The sequence below is a fragment of the Hoplias malabaricus genome, chromosome 3 (assembly GCF_029633855.1).
Source record: "Hoplias malabaricus isolate fHopMal1 chromosome 3, fHopMal1.hap1, whole genome shotgun sequence".
NCBI lineage: Eukaryota > Metazoa > Chordata > Actinopteri > Characiformes > Erythrinidae > Hoplias > Hoplias malabaricus.
Genome location: NC_089802.1, coordinates 51,492,354 through 51,516,251, shown reverse-complemented (window position 1 = coordinate 51,516,251; position 23,898 = coordinate 51,492,354). Strand labels below are relative to the sequence as shown.

The window sequence follows — 23,898 nt, the reverse complement described above, 5'->3', positions numbered from 1 at the left end:
ACTGTTTCTTAATAAACACTGACAAATATGCACTGTATTTCCAATTTATTTTTTAAAAATGTAACATCTTTCAAACAGGTTCAAAGATAAATGCCAGTTATTTTATTTGTCACTTGGTACTCTGGGAACACTTCAATTCTGTACAATAATTAATATTATAAATAAAATAAATCTGTACAAGCATCAAACAGATTTCTTTGGATGCAAGTAAAAAAACAGGACATTTTACTGACTGAATAAATAATTAAGATAAATAATAAATAAGTAATCATCATGAACACCACTATAGAATATGTGCAAGGATCAGTTTAGAAATGCTTTTTTTTTCACTGAGGGAATGATTATGAGACATCTGATCAGGAGACAGTGGTTTGATTTAACATACAAACCTCAGGTACATTTAAAAGGATTAACTATTTATGACTAAACTAAACCAAACTATTACCAGTTGTTGCTGACCACATCTGTTTCCCTCAGAAATGTTGCAACATATATAGACCTACTTACTTTTATCAAAACTCAAGTGAACATTCTTTCACACTCCTTAGGAGGTGCTGTAGTGCATAAGTATGTAAACAAAAGGTTATAAAATATGGCTGCATTCCCATGAACAAATAAAGGTACCTTCCGCATTCTACAGAGTGTGACAGAGAAACAAAAACATTGTCTTTCACAATTGCATAAATCTCAATACTCTTATCCCTGAATCCATCCTAAAACATTTTACCTCTAGGGAAGGTTTAGTTAAAGCTTCATTCAGTGTTGAATGTCTAGGTCGTATAAGAGAACACAGGCTGTATATATCATGCAGGCCAGGCAGTGTTTGTGTTATCTATGTGTGTCTACGTTTCTTTTGTTTGTTTGTTTAATTCCATGTTTTTCTCTCTCTACTGGCATAGCCATGCTACTCTTGTTATGCTAAGATGACATGACCAAGGAGATGGGTAACTAATAAATGTGACCATAGCTAATAGGTTGGTTTTGCCTTTGATTCATTCATTCAACACAGCAATAAACACAACTATATGATTAGGGATGGTTCACACTGTATGCATGACTCAGGCAAGTTCTATTGTTAAAAACAGGGGAGATTAATTTTGTGTGGCCATATGTGACTTTATTTTGTGCGTCATGCTCCCTGCTCAGATTTAAAAGAAGGCAGGTCTTAAGTGTCAGCTACAATCTTAGATATGATTTCAGGAACCAAATTACCAAAACATTTTTAGTTTGCATGTTTTACTACTAGTAGCACACTATCAATTGAGTTCTAGATCGCCTGCTAACATTTTGTGATTGTACATATCAAAATGGCCGTCACAGTCTATTGACAGTTACCATGTTATTGCTGAAACAGCTGCAACAGGTAAATGCAGTGTGCGCAGCCAAAAAAAGACATGTTTTTGACACATTTAGAAAAACAGTGTGAACACTTTCCCCACCAAGGTGTCTCTAACATAAGACCATTGCACACTGAAATATTCCTAACACACACCAACACACCTCCTTTATCTATTGAAGAAGTGGAACTGATAATTGTGAGTGAGTTGTTTGGTGAGTGCGCATTGTCAGTGGAAAACATTCCAGAGATTCTCAACCAACAACAATTCAACATTTGGGTTGTTGGTGTTTGTTAAAGTAAATTCAGTCTGTGTGCTCTGGGCATTTTGTTATGTGATCATGTTTTAAGACCATTTTAACATGTCTTCATCAACATGAAGTCACTCACTGGAATAGTGTCACACTTATGGTTAAACAAAAGGCCAGTTGGAGCAGATAAGGGACAGTGTGAAGCAAATTTTTCAACCAGAAAGCACTTGCCATCAGCTATATTAGCCTCACTGGGCTAATTAGTTAGCCATGCAAACAATATAATTCAAAATCGTGAATATGCTAACTGTAAACCTTTTTCAAAAATTACTTTGCGTGGATAGAGACATTGTATTACACCATGGAGTTTTGCTTTTTTTTTTTTTTTGTTCTTACTGTGGTTTTAACAAAATTGGATAATTGAGTATGCTGCTGCAGTATTGTTGTAGCAAAATGAATATTATAGTTTTAAAATATTTGTTTTTTTAAAAATGTCATTTTGACTTATAAACAGCATTGAATAGGACGCTGCATAAAACTGCAATGATTTGCATTAGCATTGCATTTGGAATTCCCCAAATAGGAAATGTCAAGGCCAAGTCAATGAGGGCATGTTAAAATGAGTATTGTTTGAGCTTCACTGTATTGGACAAGTTCAGAATGTGGCCTGTTTGGTGTTAACGGAGCTCTAACACACCAGCTAATCCTGGCAATTAAGCTGCATATGGTGTGTTTGAGAAGGAGATTCACCACAATGCTGAAGTTAGATTCTTACTTGCCAACTTCAAATTAGAATTTTCCAAAATGTTACTGCTGCAGTATTTGAAATGGAATGGAAAGTATTAATAAGAAGCTGGCAAAACTGAATCCATCTTATGGAATCAGCAAACTCTGGACACTAGCTCTCTAGAACTAGAATTGAATGCCCATTGTGTGTGTGTTTAAAAGTGCTTACCATGTGCTTATGTGCTAATTAACATGCCCGTGTTTGCAGGTTTGTGCCTGAGTGCATATATGTATGTGTTTGTATAATTTTGGTGTTTCAATCGGTCTATGTATAAACATTGTGATTTAATGTGCGTGTGTATGAGTGTGTTTACAGGTCTTGGTGTGTATCTGTGTGCTGTTTTGGGTTCATGTTGGGTTGCTGGTCCTGAGACTCCTGCTGCAGAGAGACGAGCTGCTGGTAGCGGACCTGCCGATGGTAGTCAGGGTCTACATTGATCCAGTTGTTGGCCACCCATTTAGTCCCTCGTGTGACCACGCAGCCTCCATGTAGTGAATACTCATCCTGTTCACCCACCCAGCCTTCAGGAGGCAATAAAACAAAAACATGAAAAAAAGGCATATCATTAATTTATTTTCTGTAACTGCTTACCTGGAGTCACAAGGTGCCAGTCCATCACAGGGCATGACACCCTCACACAGTCACTCATATTCACAAACTTATGGACAGTAGGGTGGCTACCTCCATGACCCCAAAAATAAAAACACTACACACCAAAAAGGACATTAATTGGATATGGGTGGGGAGGGTATACTGGCACAGTGGGTGTTTTCTTCTATTTTGTCTTCACATGTACCAACATCTTTCTTTGTTTCTCTTTATTTTTGCCTTTGCACTTTGCCCTTTTCGGCTCTGGAGTATTTTGCGGTTTGTTCTTGTGCTTGGCCTCGGCTTATTTTTCTCATTTTCAGTGTCAGCTTTGCCCTTTTTAAAAATAATATCTGCTTTATTGTAAGCATCTCTGACTTGACTCTATCTTCTCTGAGACAGGGAGCTGAAAAACAGAACTGTCCATCCTAAAACTGGACATCTGGCCATATTTGAAAATGTATCAAAACATGAGTTAAATTAACCTTTAACAAAATAATAGAGAAAAGATAATGTTTACAAAAAAGGAGAGGAAAAAACATAGTAGATAACAGCTGTTTGTATTTCAAAACTAAAGATATAACTGACACTACTCCTGGGTATTTCAGGCAGATTGAGCTCAGGATTAGGGATGATAAAGTGCTGTTGGGCCAACACTATACATGCATTTGATTAATCAGGGACAGAACTTGAAAAGAGGCAGTTTTTAGATCAGCCTAACCTGAAAAGTATTGTTTTTCAAAGAAATAAATTAATACCACAGAAATATATAAAATATAAAGCAATTATATCAGCACGGAGCACCAATGCTGACAGGATTTGTTTGTTATGATATGCTTATTTATTTAGAATTTATATATATTTTCTTTTCTTTAAACCTCCCTTTCATATATTTATAAATGAAACATTAATCTTGGCCTGCATTGGGTGAACACAGTAAGGTAATTAAAAAGTAAAATTAACCAAATGTGTCTGCATAGCTATGTAATGCACAATAACCTAAAAGCTGTAAATTGCACACAACATAAACAACTTGTCATTATCCATACCTCTGCCATCAGAGAGGTAGTTGTACCAAAACACTGCTGTCCCTTTGGTGGGCTTTACTCTCAAGTTGCCTTTATCACAGTGCTTCCGAGTGTCCAACAGATCCACATCGTTTTGTATAAGTGACTGGAGATTACACAAACATGTTATTTTCAGATAAGTGCAGTTCAGCAAATCATTCAACAGAGTTTTAAACAAAAAACAAAACAAAAACAAAAACAGCAACAAAAGGGCCAATTGTTGGCATAAAAATATACAAAGCCTGATATATAAAATTGTTTTCAGGTGTATAGATCACACTCTCTAAACTTAGTCTTAAAAGGTTTATTTTAGTGCAAAGTTCCAAACAGACCTACCACTTCTTCATATGTCCTGTTGTCTGCCACAGGAAAAGTAGTTTCCCCTCCTTCCTCTACATTGTTCAGGTAAAACAGTACAGTAATGTACCTGGAAACACAACAGAAACATAGGAGGAAGAAGAGAAGAAGATAACGGAATCTTTTCAGTCAAAAAAAGACTTTTTAATCGATAGACAGCCTTTCAGTGTTGTTGGGCCCACCTGCAGGATGTTTGAAAGGGTGAAGTAGTGTTGGCAGCAAGCAGAGTGTGTGTGCAGGTCGTCTCAGGATAGACTGGTCCACTGTCATGATGAGCGTGATAATGACCACCTTGCTCATAGCGTACCACCTGAAGAGGTTCACTCAACTCCACCAAAGTAGGTGGGAGCCTTGTTAAACTTATGACTCTACAAGAAAAAAAATGTAGGTTGAAATATATAATATTTATAGAAATAGTCAAAAGAATGGTCATAATTCAGGCTATTGTGTTTTCTACACATCAGCAGTCTAAAGCAGTCTTTGAAAAATTCACAAAAGTTGAGGCATAAAGACTTTCAAAGTGATCTGAGGTGAAATGAACCATTGTAGAAAACCTCATTACTCAGACTTCTTTACAATTATTGTGATAATTGTGATATCAGGGATCAAAACATCTGCAACCATAAATACATAATTAGTTTGAGTTTCTGTTTTATTAACTTATGTAAAATGATCATATGAATCAAAACCTGAAATCTGAAAATACAAGGTTAGAATTAGAATTAGAGTTCCCCTTTACTGACATAGTTTGATGGAAGGGTTGGCACAATGTTAACTGGTCAGCATACTCCTTCATTAGACTACTTTTGCTTCATAAACAACATTGATTCGTAGCTCCAGTGAAAATATAAGAAGCACAATACATATCTTGGTCAATTTTGGAATAAAAATATGGGGAGATTAGATTTTTCAGCAACGGTGAGACAAGAGGTGGTTGATAAAAGTACAGGGTGGCAAGGGGATACCTGTTGCGGAGCTCTCTGAGAACCTGATGTGCTCCCTGTCCCTGATACAGCCATGTGTGTCTGCTGTTCCTCACCAACTGACTCCTCTTCACGCCTCGCTGAAGAAGGAAACGTTGGAATGCATCACTGCTCAGCTGCTCAAACTCCTGCAAACTTAGTAGGCCTAAAGTAAACACAAACATGGCAGCATAAATTACTTTATATTAAAATTGCAAACCCATTACACTCTTAATAATAACATAAATAATACTACTACATTTTATTTGTAAAGTGCTTTGTATAAGAAGACATACAAACATGACTGGCCATGACAAATTAAGTATATATTGCTTACCATTGCCATCATGGTCAGCTTTGAGGCCAGCATAGATTTCCCTAAGATTCTCGGGAGTCAACCAGATGCCATCTCTCACTCGAGAATGTGTCAAAATCTGCAGCAAGAAGGAATGGTTTGAATATTACATATCATATCAAAGATAAATAGTAAAGTATGGAATAACACACAAAGACAAGCACAAAGCTGGCCAATGACACAAACATGTGAGCACAAATACAGCGAGAGGAAACTGGTACAGTGAGGAGATCATTGTAACACGAAGACAATAGACAGTATTGACATTGTCAATGTATGGCGAGAGGAATGGGAAAAAGTTAAACCATAATACTGCAAATAGGTTATTTATTTTAGGACACCCCAAAGCTAGAACGGACATCAGCAGCTTTGCAAAAAAACAAACAAAAATAACCAACTAATATTAGTATTTTTTGTTGTGTGGACAATTTCTTCACAGACATTTTTATTTACATCTTTGAATACATAGATTCAATTCATACTGAATAGTACAAAGTGAAAGGTTATGCAAATTGTGATATTAAAATTAGATTATATGCACTTTGAGCATATTAAATAACAAGAAAAACAAAAGTGTCTGAATACTTGTTTACCACTACTGTATACGCATGTACACAGACCTCATGTGGCTGCAGCTGGCCATCCTGGTTGAGGTCAAGCAAATGGAAGATTTCTTCAGGGCTGAGGTTGAGCTGCTGGTTTAGCTCCTCCTGTCCCTCAGGCACCATTACCTGACTCTCCATCAGGCCTTTCAGCTGAGCCAGACGTACCACCACTGCACACTCCTCCTCTGAGAGGAAATGAGGGATTTCTGCAGCAGTACACGCACATGCACACACACAAAACACGAACACCACCATGACATTCAGATCAATGATATGTCTGTGCTAAACACAAATACAATGTACACCAGGACTCAACACACAGACGTAAAACAAGTACATATACCAAAGAGCAAGGGCTTTAGACTCAGGGTCTTCATCTCATGTATTTTTCCAGGGATCAGAGACACTTTCTGGACATGGCCCACCTGAGAAGAAAAATATTTCTATAAATGCTATTGTGAATAAGGATTGAGAATTATATTGATTTGGGTCATTAATTGCAACGGCTTATCCAGTTCAGAATCACAGAGCACAACCGCTTATTCAGTACCCAGAATCACTGGGGCACCATGTCCTTTCCACTGTGACACCCTCAATGGCGTGATTATACAAAATATTTACACTTTAACTACAATGTATCCAGTTTGCTGAGAACCAGGCTATGCATAAAACTAAATAGCAGGTTTATTTTCTAGATACCATTTACAATATTAAAAAAGTGTGCTTTTGGGTGTCGTTTTGAGAAAAGAAAACTAAAACATTTTTCCATATCTGTAAATATATTTAGTGTAGAGGAGGAGGAAGCATATACTAATCCATGGATAAACTTTATTGGTAATCTAATCTAAAGTGCATACGAAAACAATAACCTGTACAGTCACTGATGTGAATCACTGAATAAGACCTCTTCTGGTGGTCCTTTAAATGTTAGAGAGTGAAAGTTTGACTATGTGTGTGAGTAAATGTATGTATATGCATAAGTGAGGGAGTTAAGGAATGACTATATGACAAGCCAGTGAGGTACACCACTTCTAAATAACATACCTTAATACTAAATTGAATCAGTGCACTGTGTGAATTATATAGTGTAAATGTGATCATTTGCTAACCCGTATTCCCTCAATCCGTGGAAGCTGCACTTTTCTGGAGAATCCAGGCTCGGCAGGTGTTGTATGCGGTGGCTGTGGTGTCGTGTGCGCGCTGCTCCTGCTGCTGTAGTCCCTGCCAGAGCCGCTCTCCGCGGATCCGCTGCTGTAGTGCACGTACAGCAACAGGGCAATAACATTGAGCACGTAAACGTGGAAGAACACCATCACCACCATGAAGTAGGACCGGGAGCACACGCTGCTCTTCTGCACCGGGATCCGCTCCCGAGGCAATGACCGGGCAGAGGGACACGGAGCAGGGTCCTCGTTCGGGTCGTCCTGGGAGTCCATCATGATTTATTTCTACTCATAGACACCTTTAAGGATTGGTCAGCTCAGTAACAGGGAATATATGTGATATAATTTGACGAGGGTCTCAATCAGAGCTGGTGTCTGCTACAGCAGCAGAAAGTTCACGCATCAACACACGCATCGTCACACCGCCGACCCGCTGCCAGCTAACTATTGCTCACTACAGACTGCCTCTTTAAGGGCTGCGTTGTATAAAAAACATTAACTATGAACACTGCATCAACTCTTGCTATAATGCTAGATGCTAGAAAAGCTTTTGTAAGAAAAATGTTCCGTAATAATGTCAGTTACAATAAAATATTTGGCAATGAAACATTTTACCCGTTCGCTGAAAATGAAAGACGAATAAAATAAAATAGAACACGCAGCAACTAAGGAACAGAACTAGCTAGCTAACCTAAGCACAAACAAAAATCTGTAACATTACTCACAGTGGATTCACATACGTTATCGCTAGTGTTCATAGTAAACCCAACGTTACTTTCCCACTAACACTGCGGCGTTATTCTCACTCAGGTATCATAGCTAAATCGTTACAGCCCGCGTCAAGCTGCTTCGCCCGAGGACGTTACTGAAACTCGTCCGTTTTGAAGCCTCGTCGCGTCGCAGGTTTATGAACCTGCTGAACTCTTCAGCTCTGTTTACTCGTAACAGCAGCTGTTCCATCCCTCTGCGCCGCACACAGCGCTCTGGAGGTGATAAGGCGCCATTGCCCTGACAACTGCGGTATCTTTACCGCAGACCGCGCACTGGGCCAGGGTCAGAGACGTGCTGACAGCGCCCCCATTGGAGACCCAGAGCATCTACACCCAAACACACTGCACCTCTGTCTCATCAGACTTTGAAATATTACCACCTTTGAATTTGTAGCACTGAATTTTTTTTTTGCACTGAAATTATGCATCTGAATATATTTGCTCTTGAACAGAACTCGTGCATTTTCAAGAACACGTTTTCACTGTTATTATTCAAGGTTAATAAATTCAGATAAAAAAAAATTCAAGCTCAAAAAATTCAAACAATATATTTCGAAGTTGCTCAAATACGGTAGACCAAATTCAGATGCCAAAATACGAGTTACAAAAAAATTCAAAGTACACATCTAGGATACCAAGGATGAGCAATCGATTCATTAGGATTTTCTCTTTCACCTTAAATGCTGCATTAGTTGCATTCTGTCGCCGCTAGATGGCGAAATACCAAGACAACTTCCAAACTTTGGAAAAACTACACGTTTAGCTTCCTTCCGCGGTTATTATCTCTGTATTTTCAAAGTGTCTCAGAATTCTGAACAGCTCACTGAAGACACAATATAACAGACTATTGATATCCTGAAGATGACGAAATTTTTACTGTGGAAATGTTTTGTAATGGCCCTGTGAACAGAGCATGTGATATGAATATGTGGAAACATGAACTTTGGGTATACAGTTAAAAATATATTGTTTGAATTTTTTAAATCTGAATTTATTAACCTTGAATAATAACAGTGAAAACGTGTTCTTGAAAATTTACGAGTTCTATTCAAGAATTTCAGTTCTACAAATTCAAAGGTGGTAATATTTCAAATTCTGATTAGACCGCAGCAGGTAGTGTCGCAGTCACACAGCTCCAGGGATCTGGAGGTTGTGGGTTCGATTCCCGCTCCGGGTGACTGTCTGTGAGGAGTTGGTGTGGTGTCCGCGTGGGTTTCCTCCGGGTGCTCCGGTTTCCTCCCACAGTCCAAAAACACATGTTGCAGGTGGATTGGCGACGTGAATGTGTGTGTGTCTGTGTTGCCCTGTGAAGGACTGGCGCCCCCTCCAGGGTGTATTCCCGCCTTGCGCCCGATGATTCCAGGTAGGTTCTGGACCCCCCGCGACCCTAAATTGGATAAGCGGTTACAGATAATGGATGGATGATACAAGTTCTGTCAACTTTTATTTTATTAAGTTTTAATTGCTTAATTATTTTGTTGTTTATTTTTTTAAACTGCTTTAATATTTCTGCACGTTTTTCTGTATTTCTCTTTTAAAATATCTGTCTCACTCCACTTTTAAGAAATTAACAATTCAGAGGATTTCAATATTAAGTGGTTCAATAGAGTAAAGAGGTCACCTCAGATTTTGTTTTTACAGTGGTGATGATGGCAACCAGGGGGCACAAAGCAAAACAACCACTGAATGTACACACATCTCCTGATTGTGTATGTGCAAAATTATTATTAGTAATAAAATCTCACAAGAAAGTTGTTCTTGGCCACCTGTTTCGCCTAACACTAAATCATATCGTAAACTAACATACAAGGGTGTTTTATTCAGTATATTCATAACCCATTTATTGAATGTTCTTATATATTTATACATACATATCTAATAACCAAACATCTGAGACTACTATGCCATATTGGTTTTATATTTTGCACCTGCTTTTAAATGGTTAGTGCAAATTGATCAAATTGATTACACTTATTAAAATTAAGCTTTTTAAAAGAAACAAATTAGCATAAATTTTTTAACTGACAAGTCTAAGACAACTAAAGCACTACCATTAATTCCAAACAATGTACTTGATTATGATTATGTTAAATTAGACATTAAGATGCATCAATAAAAATTAAAAATTGAAAAGGTATGTGTAAATAGTGAAATAAACTGTTTGTACCAGTCAACAAATTATAAAATAGGTCCTGATTTAAGAATAGTTTCAGATTTTTGCAATATATCTAAATTAAATATCTGACTTTCTGTGTAAGAATGTGATGAAGTGCAGAGAGACAAAACAGAGACAGAAAAATTGTGTCACAAGTTGTTTTATTAGTTGCAGACCTAGTTCAGAGTAACAGCTTCAATGCATATTTGCACTGCACTCATATTTTATGAGTTCTTGGTAGTCTGTACAATCATTGCAATGCCTTTACTCAGCTTCTTTCCCCTAGAAAAAAACATAATTTATGCATATATGCACATATGTGTATATTTTTTTATATATATCCTTAAACCTTTAAATTTGAATGGCTACTACCTTTCCAAGTTCACGGCTCTTGGCTCTGAGCTTGTTGACCTGAGACTCAGCGATGTCAGCCCTCTCCTGAGCTTCCTCCATCTCATGCTGCACCTTCCTGAATCTGGAGAGGTGAGTGTTGGCCTGCTCCTCCTGTGAAACATTGTTCAAATTAAGGTTTTATCTGTAAGTGTCAAAATACATAATGGTTTTTCTTGGAATAATTTAGACTTGAATCACTAGTTAAACATATGTAGTGACTATAATTTTATAAATTCTATTATATTAAATATGTCATGTTTTTAAATATAAACACTATCCTACCCTGGTCCCAGTTGTGTGAATAAAGGTTGATGTTTGTGGAGATTAAAGAAAATGAGTCTAATAAGCTGGCATAAAATAAGTCTCAAAATTCTGAAGACTAGGCCAACTTACAGATTCCTCAGCTTGTCTCTTGTAAGACTTCACTTTCAGCTGCAGTTTGTCCACCAGGTCCTGCAGTCTGGTTACATTCTTCTTATCTTCCTCAGTCTGAAATATTAGTGAGACTTAGATGTACATATGTATTACACCAAGTGCATAAAAACTTACTGAAAATAACAGCACTCCATAGTTTTTATTTTTTTTTAAGGTTGCATTTCACCTTTTATAATTTTCACTTATAGTCTAGTGCTGAAATAGTGTCTAGTGTGTAACTAGAATGGACCCTTTTATCCATAATAGCCATATTTGAATAATCCAGTAAGACAGGTCAAACAGGTCATAAACTGACAAAATAAGAAGCAGATAACTAAGTGTTGAAGGCAAAAACCTTTTTTATTTTTTTTTACTACAAATCTAAAATTTCTGTGTACATCACTGCCTTCACTTGGTTAAACCTCAATAAAACAGCAAAGAACATTTCCCCAAACATTTATAACTGTTGTGTGGTTTAAAATACAATAATTTAAATAAAATAGTAGAAAATAAGTTGCTTGCTGTTGTAGTACCTGGTAGGTGAGCTCCTTCACTCTCCTCTCATATTTGCGAACACCTTTAACAGCCTCAGCAGCACGTCTCTGTTCAGATTCCACTTCAGCCTCCAACTCACGGACCTGAAAAATGTATCCATAAAGTGGAAATGTCGTAACGGATGTACTGAGTACAGAGTATGTTATATTAACTCTTGTCTGTATGGTAGCATGAACAGTTTTAGAATGCATATTCGCATACTCTAGACTCCAGCTTCTGTAGCTGTTTTTTGCCACCCTTCATGGCCAGACTCTCAGCCTCATCCAGACGGTGCTGCAGGTCCTTGACAGTAACTTCCAAGTTCTTCTTCATCCTCTCAAGGTGAGCACTTGTGTCTTGCTCCTTCTTCAGCTCCTCTGCCATCATGGCAGCCTGAATGCGGTATTTTTAAATACATGGTAAAGGGAGCATGATTGTAAATATTAAGTATATAAATACCATAAAAAACTTCATTTATCAAGTTGCCTTATTTTACTTACATCAGTGATTGCTTTCTTAGCTTTTTCCTCAGCATTGCGTGCTTCCTGAATAGTGTCATCCACCTCACCTTGAATCTGGACAAGATCAGTCTCCAGCTTCTTCTTGGTGTTAATAAGGCTGGTATTCTAAAAATGTTGTGAAACAATTAGAGCTATATGCCCCACAAGATACATAAAAAAGATAATTAGTCATTTTGGTTACCTGGGAATGAAGCAGAGCCACACGCTCACTAGCATCCACCAGCTCCTGTTCTGCCATTTTGCGGGCTCTATCGGTTTGCTCCAGAGCAACCCTGAGCTCCTCAATTTCAGCCAGCATTAGATTGTTTCTACGCTCTACCATGGCCACCTGTTCCCTCATGTCTTCTTGTCCTCTTATAGCCTCATCAAGGTGCAATTGTGCATCCTGGAAAATTCATCATGGTCATGTAATCTTATCAATATTTGTTTCCCTTAAAATTTCTTTGTTTATTTAATTTTGAACAAACCTTAAGCTGGCCTTGGACATTCCTGAGTTGTTTCTGGGCTTCAGCAGCCTGACGGTTTGCATGGCTCAGCTGAATTTCCATCTCATTGAGATCACCCTCCATCTTCTTCTTGATTCTTAGAGCATCGTTTCTGCTTCTGATTTCAGCATCCAGAGTGGTCTGCATTGAGTCAATCACTCTTTGGCTGTTGCGTTTGATTTGTTCAATCTCCTCATCCTTCTCAGCCATCCTCCTGTCAATCTCACCCTTCACCTGGCTGAGTTCAAGCTGGATACGTACAATTTTGGACTCCTCGTGTTCCAATGTGGCCTGAAGTATGAAGGTGAAGAAATACATGAATGGCATTCAAAATCTATACATTGTCTCAACATTTTATTGCAGATTTCCTTAGAATTAAAACACACCTCAGCTTCCTCAAGTGCTGTCTGTATTTCTGTTTTCTCAATTTCCACACTCTTCTTTCCCTTCTCCAACTCATGAATAGTCTTTCCAGTCTCACCAAGTTGTTCAGTTAAATCTGAGATCTCCTCTGTATAAATAAGAATACACATATTCTGGGAGGCTGAACATGTTCAGTGTTCTCTAAAGTACCAGTTCACTTCTTATACAATTATTTCAGTGGGAGGAATGTGTTTTGCCTTACGCTGGAGATTTTTATTCTCCCTCTTCAGGGTTTCTAGCTGGTCTAGAGATTCTTCATAGGAGTTCTTCATCTTAAAAATTTCAGTGCTGAGAGATCGAGCTTCTTTCAGGGCTCCTTCCAGTTCTGCTTGGCTCTCCTCATATTTCTGCTTCCATTCTGCCAAGACCTTAAAGTAAGTTTAAATAAGAGTGATGAATATTCTGCAGGAAACTTTAGCCTAAGTGCATTGATGACATTTAGTTTTGGTTCTTTTTCATGTTTTCCCATCTGTAAATTTTACAACATTAGTTCTACTCTGTATGAATAATTCTAAAACATTTCAACAAGTCACATAATCACATTTAAACAAGTCACATAAGTGAATAATTCCAAGCACAGGAATTCATAATTCAAGTTATTTTGCCTACTTATAGAAATCCATAGGTCTAGATTTTTTTTACCTTGTCAAAGTTTCTTTGCTTTTTGTCAAGGTTGGCGGCAAGTGCATTAGCCCTCTCCACATCAATCATGAGATCTTCCACTTCACCATGCAGTCTCTGTTTGGTTTTTTCCAAGGAGGCACACTTGGCATTCACAGCTTCAATAGACTCCTCAGCATCCTGCAAGCGCTGGGCAAGCTTTTTCCTAAGAAAGGTAAAAGAGTGTTACTGTGGTTAGTCTTTTATTACACTATCTGATTTTTAAATATTAATAAATAAATGAACAAATTAATGATATGAAATTAGTGTTTTACTTTGCTTCTTCCAGTTCCTCTGTACGCTGGATAGCATCAGTCTCATATTTGGTTCTCCACTGGGCTACCTCACTGTTTGCCTTAGACATTGAACGTTGGAGCTCAGATTTGGCCTCCTGCTCTTCTTCAAACTGCTCTCTGAGCAGCTCACAGTCATGACGTGCTGACTGCACAGCATGGGCCAGAGCATTCTTTGCCTGGAATTAAATAACAAATGAATTATTAGATATAGCAAAATATATGAATGAATATTAATTCATTCATTATCTGTAACCGCTTATCCAGTTCAGGGTCGCGGTGGGGCCAGAGCCTACCTGGAATCATTGGGCACAAGTCAGGAATACACCCTGGAGGGGGCGCCAGTCCTTCACAGGGCAACACAGACACACAGATACACATTCACTCACACACTCACACCTACGAACACTTTTGAGTCGCCAATCCACCTACCAACGTGTGGTTTTGGACTGTGGGAGGAAACCGGAGCACCCGGAGGAAACCCACGCGGACACGGGGAGAACACACCAACTCCTCACAGACAGTCACCCAGAGCGGGAATCGAACCCACAACCTCCAGGTCCCTGGAGCTGTGTGACTGCAACACTACCTGCTGCGCCACCGTGCCGCCCTGAATGAATATTGTTATGTCAAATTTTTAAAAGCAACAACTTACCTTGACCTCTTCTTCAATTTGTCTTTTCAGCTCCTCAATCTGCTGAGTATAAGCTTGCTTGCCACGAGTCAGCTGAGAAACAAGAGCCTCTTTCTCTTCCAGCTGACGTCCCATTTCACCTATTGTAGAATCGACCACAATGGTAACAATATATAAACTCATCAGCCATAACATTATGACCACCTATTTGTTTCAGCAAGGAGTAATTCATAGTTTTACAGTTATAGATTGTAGTTCATCTGTCACTGTGCATACTGTGTTTGCACCCTTTCCACCACGTTCTTCAGTGGTCAGGACCCCCACAGGACCACTAGAGAGCAGGTATGATTTGGGTGGTGGATCATTTTCAGTGCTGCAGTGATTATGACACAGCAGACACACTGCAGCACCAGGAATGATCCACCACTCAAATCATACCTGCCCTGTGGCCGTACTGTGGGGGACCTGACCATTGATGAAAAGGAAGCAAACAGCATGAAGAGCAACAAATGGACTACACACCATAATTGTAGAACTACAAAGTGCTCCTGTATGGTAAGTGGATCTGAGAGAATGGACACTGTGTGTAGAAACAAGAAGGATACGTTAGTCTGTCTCTCTCAGCATAATATAAGAGTGTGATATGGTATCTTCTACTTTATTTTTTACTAAAAAATGGGTTTGATAAAATACTTTACCATTTTCAGTCTGAAGTCGTGCCTTTTGTGCGCTAATATCATTCAGATGGCGAAGTTGTTCTTCAGTCTTTGTTTTCAGTTCACTCACTTGGTCCTCTAGTGTACGGCACATCTTTTCAAGATTAGCCTGTCAAAAACCACAGAGCAATGTCTTTTTAAAAACTATACCTGCTAGGACACACTGAATTAAAATATGGATTTCTTTAATTACCTTTGATTTTGCAACAACTTCCATGTTGCTAGTCAGGTCATCAATCTCCATTTTAAACTCACTCTTCTCTTTCTCCAGTTTCTGTTTGATCCTCTGGAGGTTGTCAATCTGCTCTCCAAGCTCGGCTACAGTGTCAGCATGCTTCTTACGGAGAGCTGCAGCGGTGGCTTCATGTTGCAAGGTAGATTCTTCAAGATCACGGCGCAGCTTCTGGAATTCAGTCTCCCGTTTTTTGTTCATCTCAATTTGGGCAGATGTAGCACCGCCGGCTTCCTCAAGTCTCTCTGTGATCTCTTCAAGTTCCCTGGAGAGATCAGACCTCTGCTTTTCCACCTTGGCCCGAGCAGCACGCTCAGCCTCAATCTCCTCTTCCAGCTCCTCAATACGAGCCTGCAGTGGAGAAATAATGCTGTGATGAGCTGCTCTACATTAGTTTTCAATAAAGTATAAAACTTTGAAACAAAATTTTTGGATTAACCTGGAGTTCTTTAATCTTTTTTTGAAGCCCTATACCAAGTGACTGCTCATCCTCAATCCTGCCAAGAAGCTGACTTGTCTCAAATTCCTTCCTGTTGGGAATAACAGTAATTAGCTCAGAGATTACATTGTCAATGAATGATTTTTTTTTTGATGAACAGGAGAAGCTATTTGGCTCTCACTTCTTGAGCTTTTCATCTGATTGCTGCTTGTCATTCTCCAAGTCCATTATGGTTTCCTGGGCCAGTTTGAGGTCTCCCTCAAGCTTTCTCTTTGCTCTTTCAAGATCCATGCGAAGCTTCTTTTCTTGTTCAAGAGAGCCTTCAAGCTGTTGTGGACACAGGACTTTGAATTAGGAAGAGCTTCTAAATTTTATCAAACAACAGCAGCTTTTTTTAACATTATACATCCAATTGCTTTTCTTACGACTTACATCATCTACTTGCTGCTCAAGTTTAGCTTTGGCTTTAGTCAGAGTGTTGACTTTATCTTCCTCTGCTTGGAGATCATCAAGCGTTTGCTGATGTGCCTCTTGGAGAGCTTTCTTTTCCTTGGACAGCTTGACAATGGTCTCATCTTGAGATGTCATTTCTTCCGTGAGGTTTTTGACCTGAGAATGATACTTGCATTAACATTGTAGAATTTTGATATTCACTAATTTTTACTAAGCCTTAATTATAGAATAAGTACCTTGTTCTCAGTGGCATGCTTCTCCTTTTCCACTTTAGCTAAAGTTAGTTCTAAATCATCAATGTCTTTCTTCAGCTCAGAACATTCATCCTCCAGTTTCCTTTTCTTAGCAGTTAACTCAGCATTGATTTCCTCTTCATCCTCCAGTCTCTCAGTCATCTCTTTGAGTTTGGCCTCGAGCTGGATCTTGCTTTTGATAAGCCCCTCACATCTCTCCTCAGAATCTGAGAGATTTTCAACTTCCTAAAATTGAAAATATTATTACATCACTTAATCAATACAGGATGAGAAGCAGTTATAGCTGTAAACTGCACTTAAAATATAGTAAAACTGAGGAAAATATAAAATAAAGAAATTTAGTAAAATTGAGAAAACATACAGATGCTACTTGTAACTGCAAGTCATTCTTTTCCTGCAGTAAGGACACCATCTTTTCCTCAAGCTCCTTTTTCTTGGCCAGAGCTTTTGCAAGATCCTCTTTCATTTTCTCAAAATTCTCTTTCATAGCAGCCATTTCCTTCTCAGTCTCTGCACTCTTCAGAAGAGGCTTGATCTTGAAGTATAGCTTCATCCATGGCCAGTGTTTCACATTCATGAATGAGCGAATGTTATACTGAATGGAGTAGATGGCTTCTCTATAGCAAAAACATATTACATTGGTCAGGACATTTTTGTTGAAGCCACCAATAAATTTGTGGGGGGTGGTTACCAGATAATATCAGATAATACCTTCTCTCCATCATCTTTACAAACTCTCTTCTCATAAGGAAACCTCTACACAATGCCTGAGTCATAGTCACAAGAATGGCAAGCTTCTCATCTCGCATCTCCTCAAGAAGACCCAGAAGACCAGCTTTGAAGAACACCTGTAAATGGATTTTTCACTAATAAGACACAGTGCTATTGTGAAAAATGCAACTTAATTAACTTTCCTACTATTTCTTACCTTGGTGTGTCCAAACTTGTATTGGGTATGATCCACATCAATAGATCCAAGAAGCTTCTCGGATGCTTTCTTGTTGTCAATGAACTGTCCCTCAGGGATAACACTGGCATTCAATACTTTGTATCTGAAAAAGAAGAAATTTACTTTATGACAACAAATTAATATAAAAGTGTTCACCTGGCTGAAATAGTTTAAAGTAAACTGGACAATCTACCTGGAGGTTCTTGGAGATTTACTGATATTACATATAAAATGTACTTATAGAATGTAAAAAAATACCTCTGCTTAAAGTCACCATAGATGATTCTGCTGGGGAAACCTTTCCTGCAGATTCTGATGCCCTCTAGTACACCATTACAGCGCAGCTGGTGAATAACCAGGTGGTTCTCCATAAGTCCTGAGATTAAGATAAATCAGTCAGTAGCAATATTTGTAATTTGAAAATATCTCAAAAAGGTTTGTCAAACTCTGCTTTGCTAATAATGAATTAAACTATTCCCAGAGGCTTTTTATTGATTTCAGTCAACAGAACAACCTTAGTTCACAACATACATAGTTCATGCATAGTTATGCTACATAAGTGTAACTAAAACTGACCTGGTGTCTTTGATTCATTTGGAATCAAACAACGCACAAAATGAGGATGAGTGCTTCTCAAGTTGGTCATAAGCTTGCCCAAGTTCTCCTGTTGGATTAAACAATAGCCAAGTTAGTAATAACAATCCTATAATTCCTACTTGTTTCAGCAAATACAAAATATGTATATCTCAGTTTTTACCCGGAACAGAGCAGATACAGTCTGGAAAGAGCCACCCTTCTTCTTTCCAGCTTTTTTGCCACCTCCCTCACCTGTTCACAGTGGGAGGAAAGTGGATTAAATTCTGCAATAATATAAAACTGATGTTATTTCACATTATGTGCTCCTCTTCCCAGAAAAGTAACACTGAAAAGGCACAAACCAGATTCAGGTGTAGGTGTAAACTGTAGTGATGAAGTCAAAATTGGTAGTTAATAGTTTGACAAGGTTTTCCACTATAAATATTAACAAACCTTCAGCAGAAGCATGGGTGGCATATAAGTTAGCCAGCAGTTTGACTGCAGACTTTTGGTAAAGCTGAACAACGGAGTCATTCAATGGGTCCTTATTCTTATCCAACCAGCCAACGATATTGTAGTCGACCGTGCCAGCATAGTGCACCAGGGAGAAGTGGGCCTCAGCCTTGCCTTTAGTAGGCTTTGGTTTCTGGAAGCATGCGGATTTACCCAGATGCTGGTCATAGAGTTTGTTCTTAAAGGTCGTATCTGTGGCCTTGGGGAACATGCACTCCTCTTCAAGGATGGAGAAAATGCCCATTGGCTGTGGGTAAGAAATTTATTTTTTTACTGTGTGCAGAGACAGACAAAAGAACATATTTGTGTGTCATATAAAGTGTAAAAGAAAATCTGTTCTACATATGTTTAACCTACCTTCTCAATAAGCTCAATGCATGCAGCCAAGTCCATACCAAAATCAATAAACTCCCACTCAATTCCCTCTTTTTTGTATTCCTCTTGCTCCAGCACAAACATATGATGGTTGAAAAACTGTTGCAGTTTCTCATTGGTGAAGTTGATGCACAGTTGTTCCAAGCTGTTGAACTACAATTACAAAACAGGTTTTTGAGACTATGAACAACATGGATTTTATTTCATACTCCATCTATTGTTTTTTACTTACATCAAAGATTTCAAACCCAGCAATATCCAGCACACCAATAAAGTATTGCCTTGGCTGCTTGGTATCCAACATCTCGTTGATACGGACCACCATCCACAAGAACATTTTCTCATAGACTGACTTGGACAGAGCCATGACTGAATTGTTGACCTTGTGAAAGGGCAAAACAATACTTTTCATTTTTGTAAAGTCTATATTTGTAAATCACTACTACCTCTAAAGACATCTTATTACCTGTGGAACAGTTTGCCCTTTGGTCACATACTCATTCCCGACTTTTACTCTGGGATAGCACAAAGCTTTCAGCATGTCAGCTGAGTTCAGCCCCATGAGGTAAGCGATTTTGTCAGCCACTGAGGATAAGAGGATAGAAATGGAAAATTTTGTTAGTAGAACAGGTCTGTGTCTAAAAAATGCTAGACTGCCAGTGAAACCAACCATATAGCCATAGATATTTCTGTCATTACAACATAGAAAATGTGTTCAATACAGCATCGAGAAAATTTCCTTTACTACTGTATGTCACATGAACCACATACCCTCAGTGCCATCTGGCTCAGCCTGTTCTTCCCTCTGCTTCTGCTTGAACTTCATGTTACCATGATGCATCACAGCTCCTGTTAGCTTGTAGATGCCCATCTTCTCTTCAGCAGTGAAGCCCAAAATGTCAATGGCAGTCTGAACATCAAATAAAAACAGCTCTTTAGAATCTTCCTACAATCAAACTTGACTTTTTTTTACTAGTTGGTTCATGTCTCTGTTAAAGTTAAGCAAAAATCACCAATTCTGCAGTTAAAAATGACTACATGTAAAGACCAATGTTAGGTGAATAGTAGTGAAGAATATAAAACAGTGATAGCAAAAATGAAAGCTGTTATTTAAATTAAATTCTTACATCTGTTGCAATGAACTCTTCCACATCATTGATACTCTTGACAGTGATCTCACCGTGACTGATCATTGGATAATCATAAGGGTTAGTGGTGATCAGGAGAGCCTCTGCAAAAAATAAAACAAATAACAATCATTTATTTGGTTGGTTGTTTGTTTGTTTTGTCATTTATTCATATTTACTTGTATAGATTGTTGTCTCTATGTACTTATAGCAGAATGTAATGGCTCAATCTGTTTATACCTTCCTGTCTTTTCTAATAACTGCACAGCACACAGGAAAAGAGATAGATTTGAATGAAATCCGTGCTTGCATGCATTACCTAGCAGTTCAGGCTTGTGGCCAGTCGTGAGCTGATAGAAAATGTGGTAGCTCCTCTCAGCTGAAAGCTGAAAAGTTACTCTTGACTTTTCAAGCAGATCTGCAGAAGCAAAATCACATAGGGCTTGAGAAAACATACAAATATTCAGTTATAATATCAGAACATTCATGGCTTAAAACATTAGGGCACACTTTCAGCAAAAAATATAACAAAAAATATTATAAATAGTGGCTTGAAATTTGCATTAATGCCATCAGTTCCTGGCTGTAGAGAATATCTTATATTCATATAGAAGATCCAGCCTGCTAAACTGGATTTTGACTAGGTATGTCCAAACTCTTGCACAAGTCTGTATACGTTTAAACACTATATCAACTCACAAGTTTCGATATCAGCTGAGGCCAGCTTTCCAGTGGACCCAAAATGGATTCTGATGAATTTACCCTAAAGATAAAATTGGAGGATAATCCTTTACAATTTTGAAAAATGCTTTGAAATTTAAGAGAGTGAGTATTTGAGGATAAACACTTACAAAGCGAGAGGAGTTGTCATTCCTCACAGTCTTGGCATTACCATAAGCCTCCAACAGAGGGTTGGCTGCAATGATCTGATCCTCAAGTGACCCCTGCAGAGCACACAATGTATCATATGAAACTGAATAATTATTAGATTTCCTACATGCTGTAACTAACAGCAGCATGGATAGATTTACTGACCTGCATTTTACCAGGAACCGGTTCATGTTTCTTCTGTCCAGACACTGCGATTGTCGCAAAGTACTGGATGACACGCTTGGTGTTTACAGTCTTTCCTGCACCAGATTCTCCACTGAAGTTAAAATCAGATATTACAATTTATGGCAGTCTATCCCCAGCAGGCCTTCTTTTGCAATAGAAGTGTTATTTTTCAGTTAACAATTTGTTAATATAACATTAATGTCCTTCTGAAGTGTGTGGATATAGGTAACATTTTAAGTTCAAAGTTCTAAGAGAGTGCATGGCCTTTGTGCACTTTAGAGAGAGCGTAAAGGGCCCAAAAAAGAAGAAAAAGTCGGCATTCAAGAGCAGAGTGAGCAAACACGTTCACCACGGAGGGCACCATTATGAATTGAATCATTATTCAATTACTGGATATGTATCAAATATATATAGTTTCTGCATTTAGCTTTGAGTTGGAAAAAAATGTTTAACACTGCTAAGATGAAACTATGGAACCATATTCCATTAATAGCTACCACAATTTACTGTTCATCAGTATAAAAATCAGTTTTAGCTGGACTTACGTGATCAGGATTGACTGATTCTCACGATCTGAAATTAAATGTGAAACAAAGTTTAAGGAACAAATTTACAGTAAACACATACTGTATGAGCTAAATTAATGAGCTAAATACTCATTAATTCATTCATTGTCTGTAAACGCTTATCCAGTTCAGGGTCGGGGTGGGACCAGAGCCTACCCGGAATCACTGGGCACAATCACCTGAGTAGCCAATCCACCTACCAACGTGTGTTTTTGGACTGTGGGAGGAAACCCATGTGGCCACAGAGAAAACAAACCAAACTCCTTAAAAACAGACACCCGGAGCAGGTCTCGAACCCACAACCCTGAGCTGTGTGTCAGCAACACTACCTGTTGCGCCTCCGTGCCCCCCTACATAAATATTAATTTTTTTCTAATCTCTTAAAATCTGTGTACCAGTTAGCATGAACTGATAGGCATTATCAGAGATGGAGAAGATGTGGGGTGGGGCCTCGATTCTCTTTTTGCCCCGGTAGCCTGCTACAACAACAGGATCATACACTGGGAGCCACTTATAGGGGTTCACAGTGACACAGAACAGTCCAGAGTAGGTCTGCAAACACAAAAAACACGGAATGATTTATTATAGAAAATATTTGGTGTTTCCTCTCTACATATATTTAATGTACCACCACAGTGTGTGTAACATATAAACTCACATAGATCATCCATGCTGCATAGCGCTCTTTGAGGTTATACAACACAGCTGGCTCATTGAGGTGGGTCATCATGGCCATGTCCTCAATCTTATCAAACTTTGGAGGATTCATAGGATGGATGTCATCCTCCTTTACTGTCAAAACCTGAAGTGGCATTTATAATTCAGTTCAATGATGAAAATTTGAATGATTTTCTGTACGCTATAAAGCTAAATGCACATTATATTTCTTCTGAAATGAAGGGTATTATAGACAGGTTGATCCAGTTTGTTGAACAGCTTCTAATCACCTGGGTAGGCTTTACTCCAGATGTAAGAACATTTTAATTGATTGCAGTTACCTGTCACTTACTTGTGATTTACAAGTGAGACTTTGGATAATTAGATGTTGATCACAGAAAACTTTCCAACTCATCTTAAAGGCACTGGATTGAGGGCCTTCACTATACCATAAACAGCATCAGTGCTTTATACTGCAGGGTTTTATACCCCTCAGGTTTGTGCATGGAATTGAACATAGTGATATTAGTCTCATGTGCTGCTACTTCAGAATGTGTGTTTTCATTTTATGCTGACCATATAAGCTCTGTGTGACCAACTGAACCACTGTGTCCATAATGGATGCAACTTACAGAAGCTAATTTCACAAATTTTCACTAATCCTAGATTAAAAATATTAAAGACTTAATGAAAATAGTTGTGGTGTGACAAAAAGAACAAAAAAGTGAAACCCTCTGCCAGGTATAACCTTTTGTACTCACTTTGCCACACAAAGTTTTGACGGTTGCTTTGCCTCCCTCTCTGTTCTGCAGGACCCCTTTGAGGTACATCTCACCTGGCTCAACCACATAGAAAGCAGTTTTTGCATCAAAGGGTAAGTTTTGAGCCTCAATTCTCTCTCGCTCTGGCTTCCGGAGGTAAACGGCTGCCGGGCCAAAGCACTCCATTTCTGGATCCACACTCATGGTGACACCTTATCGGAAAGATACATAATATTACTTTTATTACATATTGTTTTTTGACATTTCTCTCTCTCTCTCTCTATGTATATATATATATATATATATATATATATATATATAGATAGATAGATAGATAGATGCATATTCATTGTGGCCTTAGAACACTAACATATCCCATAGCCATGGGAAATAGAAGATATTGTTGTCTGAAAGGAATATCCAGCTACAGTCTGACATTTAATTATTCATCTGATAATCTGTTAATAGTTT

The 23,898-nt window shown here is 38.4% G+C and overlaps 2 protein-coding genes across 2 annotated transcripts; both read right to left on the bottom strand.

Annotated features, from left to right (window-relative positions):
* Positions 1-39: 39 nt before the first annotated feature.
* p4htmb (prolyl 4-hydroxylase, transmembrane b) lies at positions 40-8,399 on the bottom strand. The gene is made up of 9 exons (XM_066664145.1): positions 7,418-8,399; positions 6,652-6,733; positions 6,324-6,514; positions 5,686-5,782; positions 5,352-5,514; positions 4,569-4,754; positions 4,366-4,456; positions 4,012-4,135; positions 40-2,895 (listed from the first exon to the last, which is right to left on the bottom strand). The coding sequence occupies exons 1-9, from the start codon at positions 7,745-7,747 to the stop codon at positions 2,684-2,686; spliced, it is 1,476 nt and encodes a 491-aa protein (XP_066520242.1). The 5' UTR covers positions 7,748-8,399; the 3' UTR covers positions 40-2,683.
* Positions 8,400-10,544: 2,145 nt separating this feature from the next.
* myhb (myosin, heavy chain b) lies at positions 10,545-23,631 on the bottom strand. Its single transcript, XM_066664144.1, has 39 exons — positions 23,428-23,631; positions 22,668-22,811; positions 22,405-22,561; positions 21,989-22,016; positions 21,423-21,534; positions 21,239-21,331; positions 21,087-21,150; positions 20,707-20,805; positions 20,388-20,491; positions 20,032-20,170; positions 19,727-19,845; positions 19,493-19,642; positions 19,243-19,413; positions 18,826-19,132; positions 18,554-18,615; positions 18,373-18,460; positions 18,055-18,172; positions 17,776-17,899; positions 17,559-17,695; positions 17,209-17,464; positions 16,830-17,072; positions 16,573-16,749; positions 16,322-16,467; positions 16,141-16,231; positions 15,663-16,052; positions 15,452-15,578; positions 14,775-14,893; positions 14,102-14,298; positions 13,809-13,992; positions 13,369-13,534; positions 13,130-13,254; positions 12,726-13,034; positions 12,440-12,643; positions 12,238-12,363; positions 11,960-12,130; positions 11,737-11,841; positions 11,183-11,278; positions 10,769-10,900; positions 10,545-10,678 (listed from the first exon to the last, which is right to left on the bottom strand). The coding sequence occupies exons 1-39, from the start codon at positions 23,629-23,631 to the stop codon at positions 10,661-10,663; spliced, it is 5,802 nt and encodes a 1,933-aa protein (XP_066520241.1). The 3' UTR covers positions 10,545-10,660.
* Between the last annotated feature and the right edge of the window lie 267 nt (positions 23,632-23,898).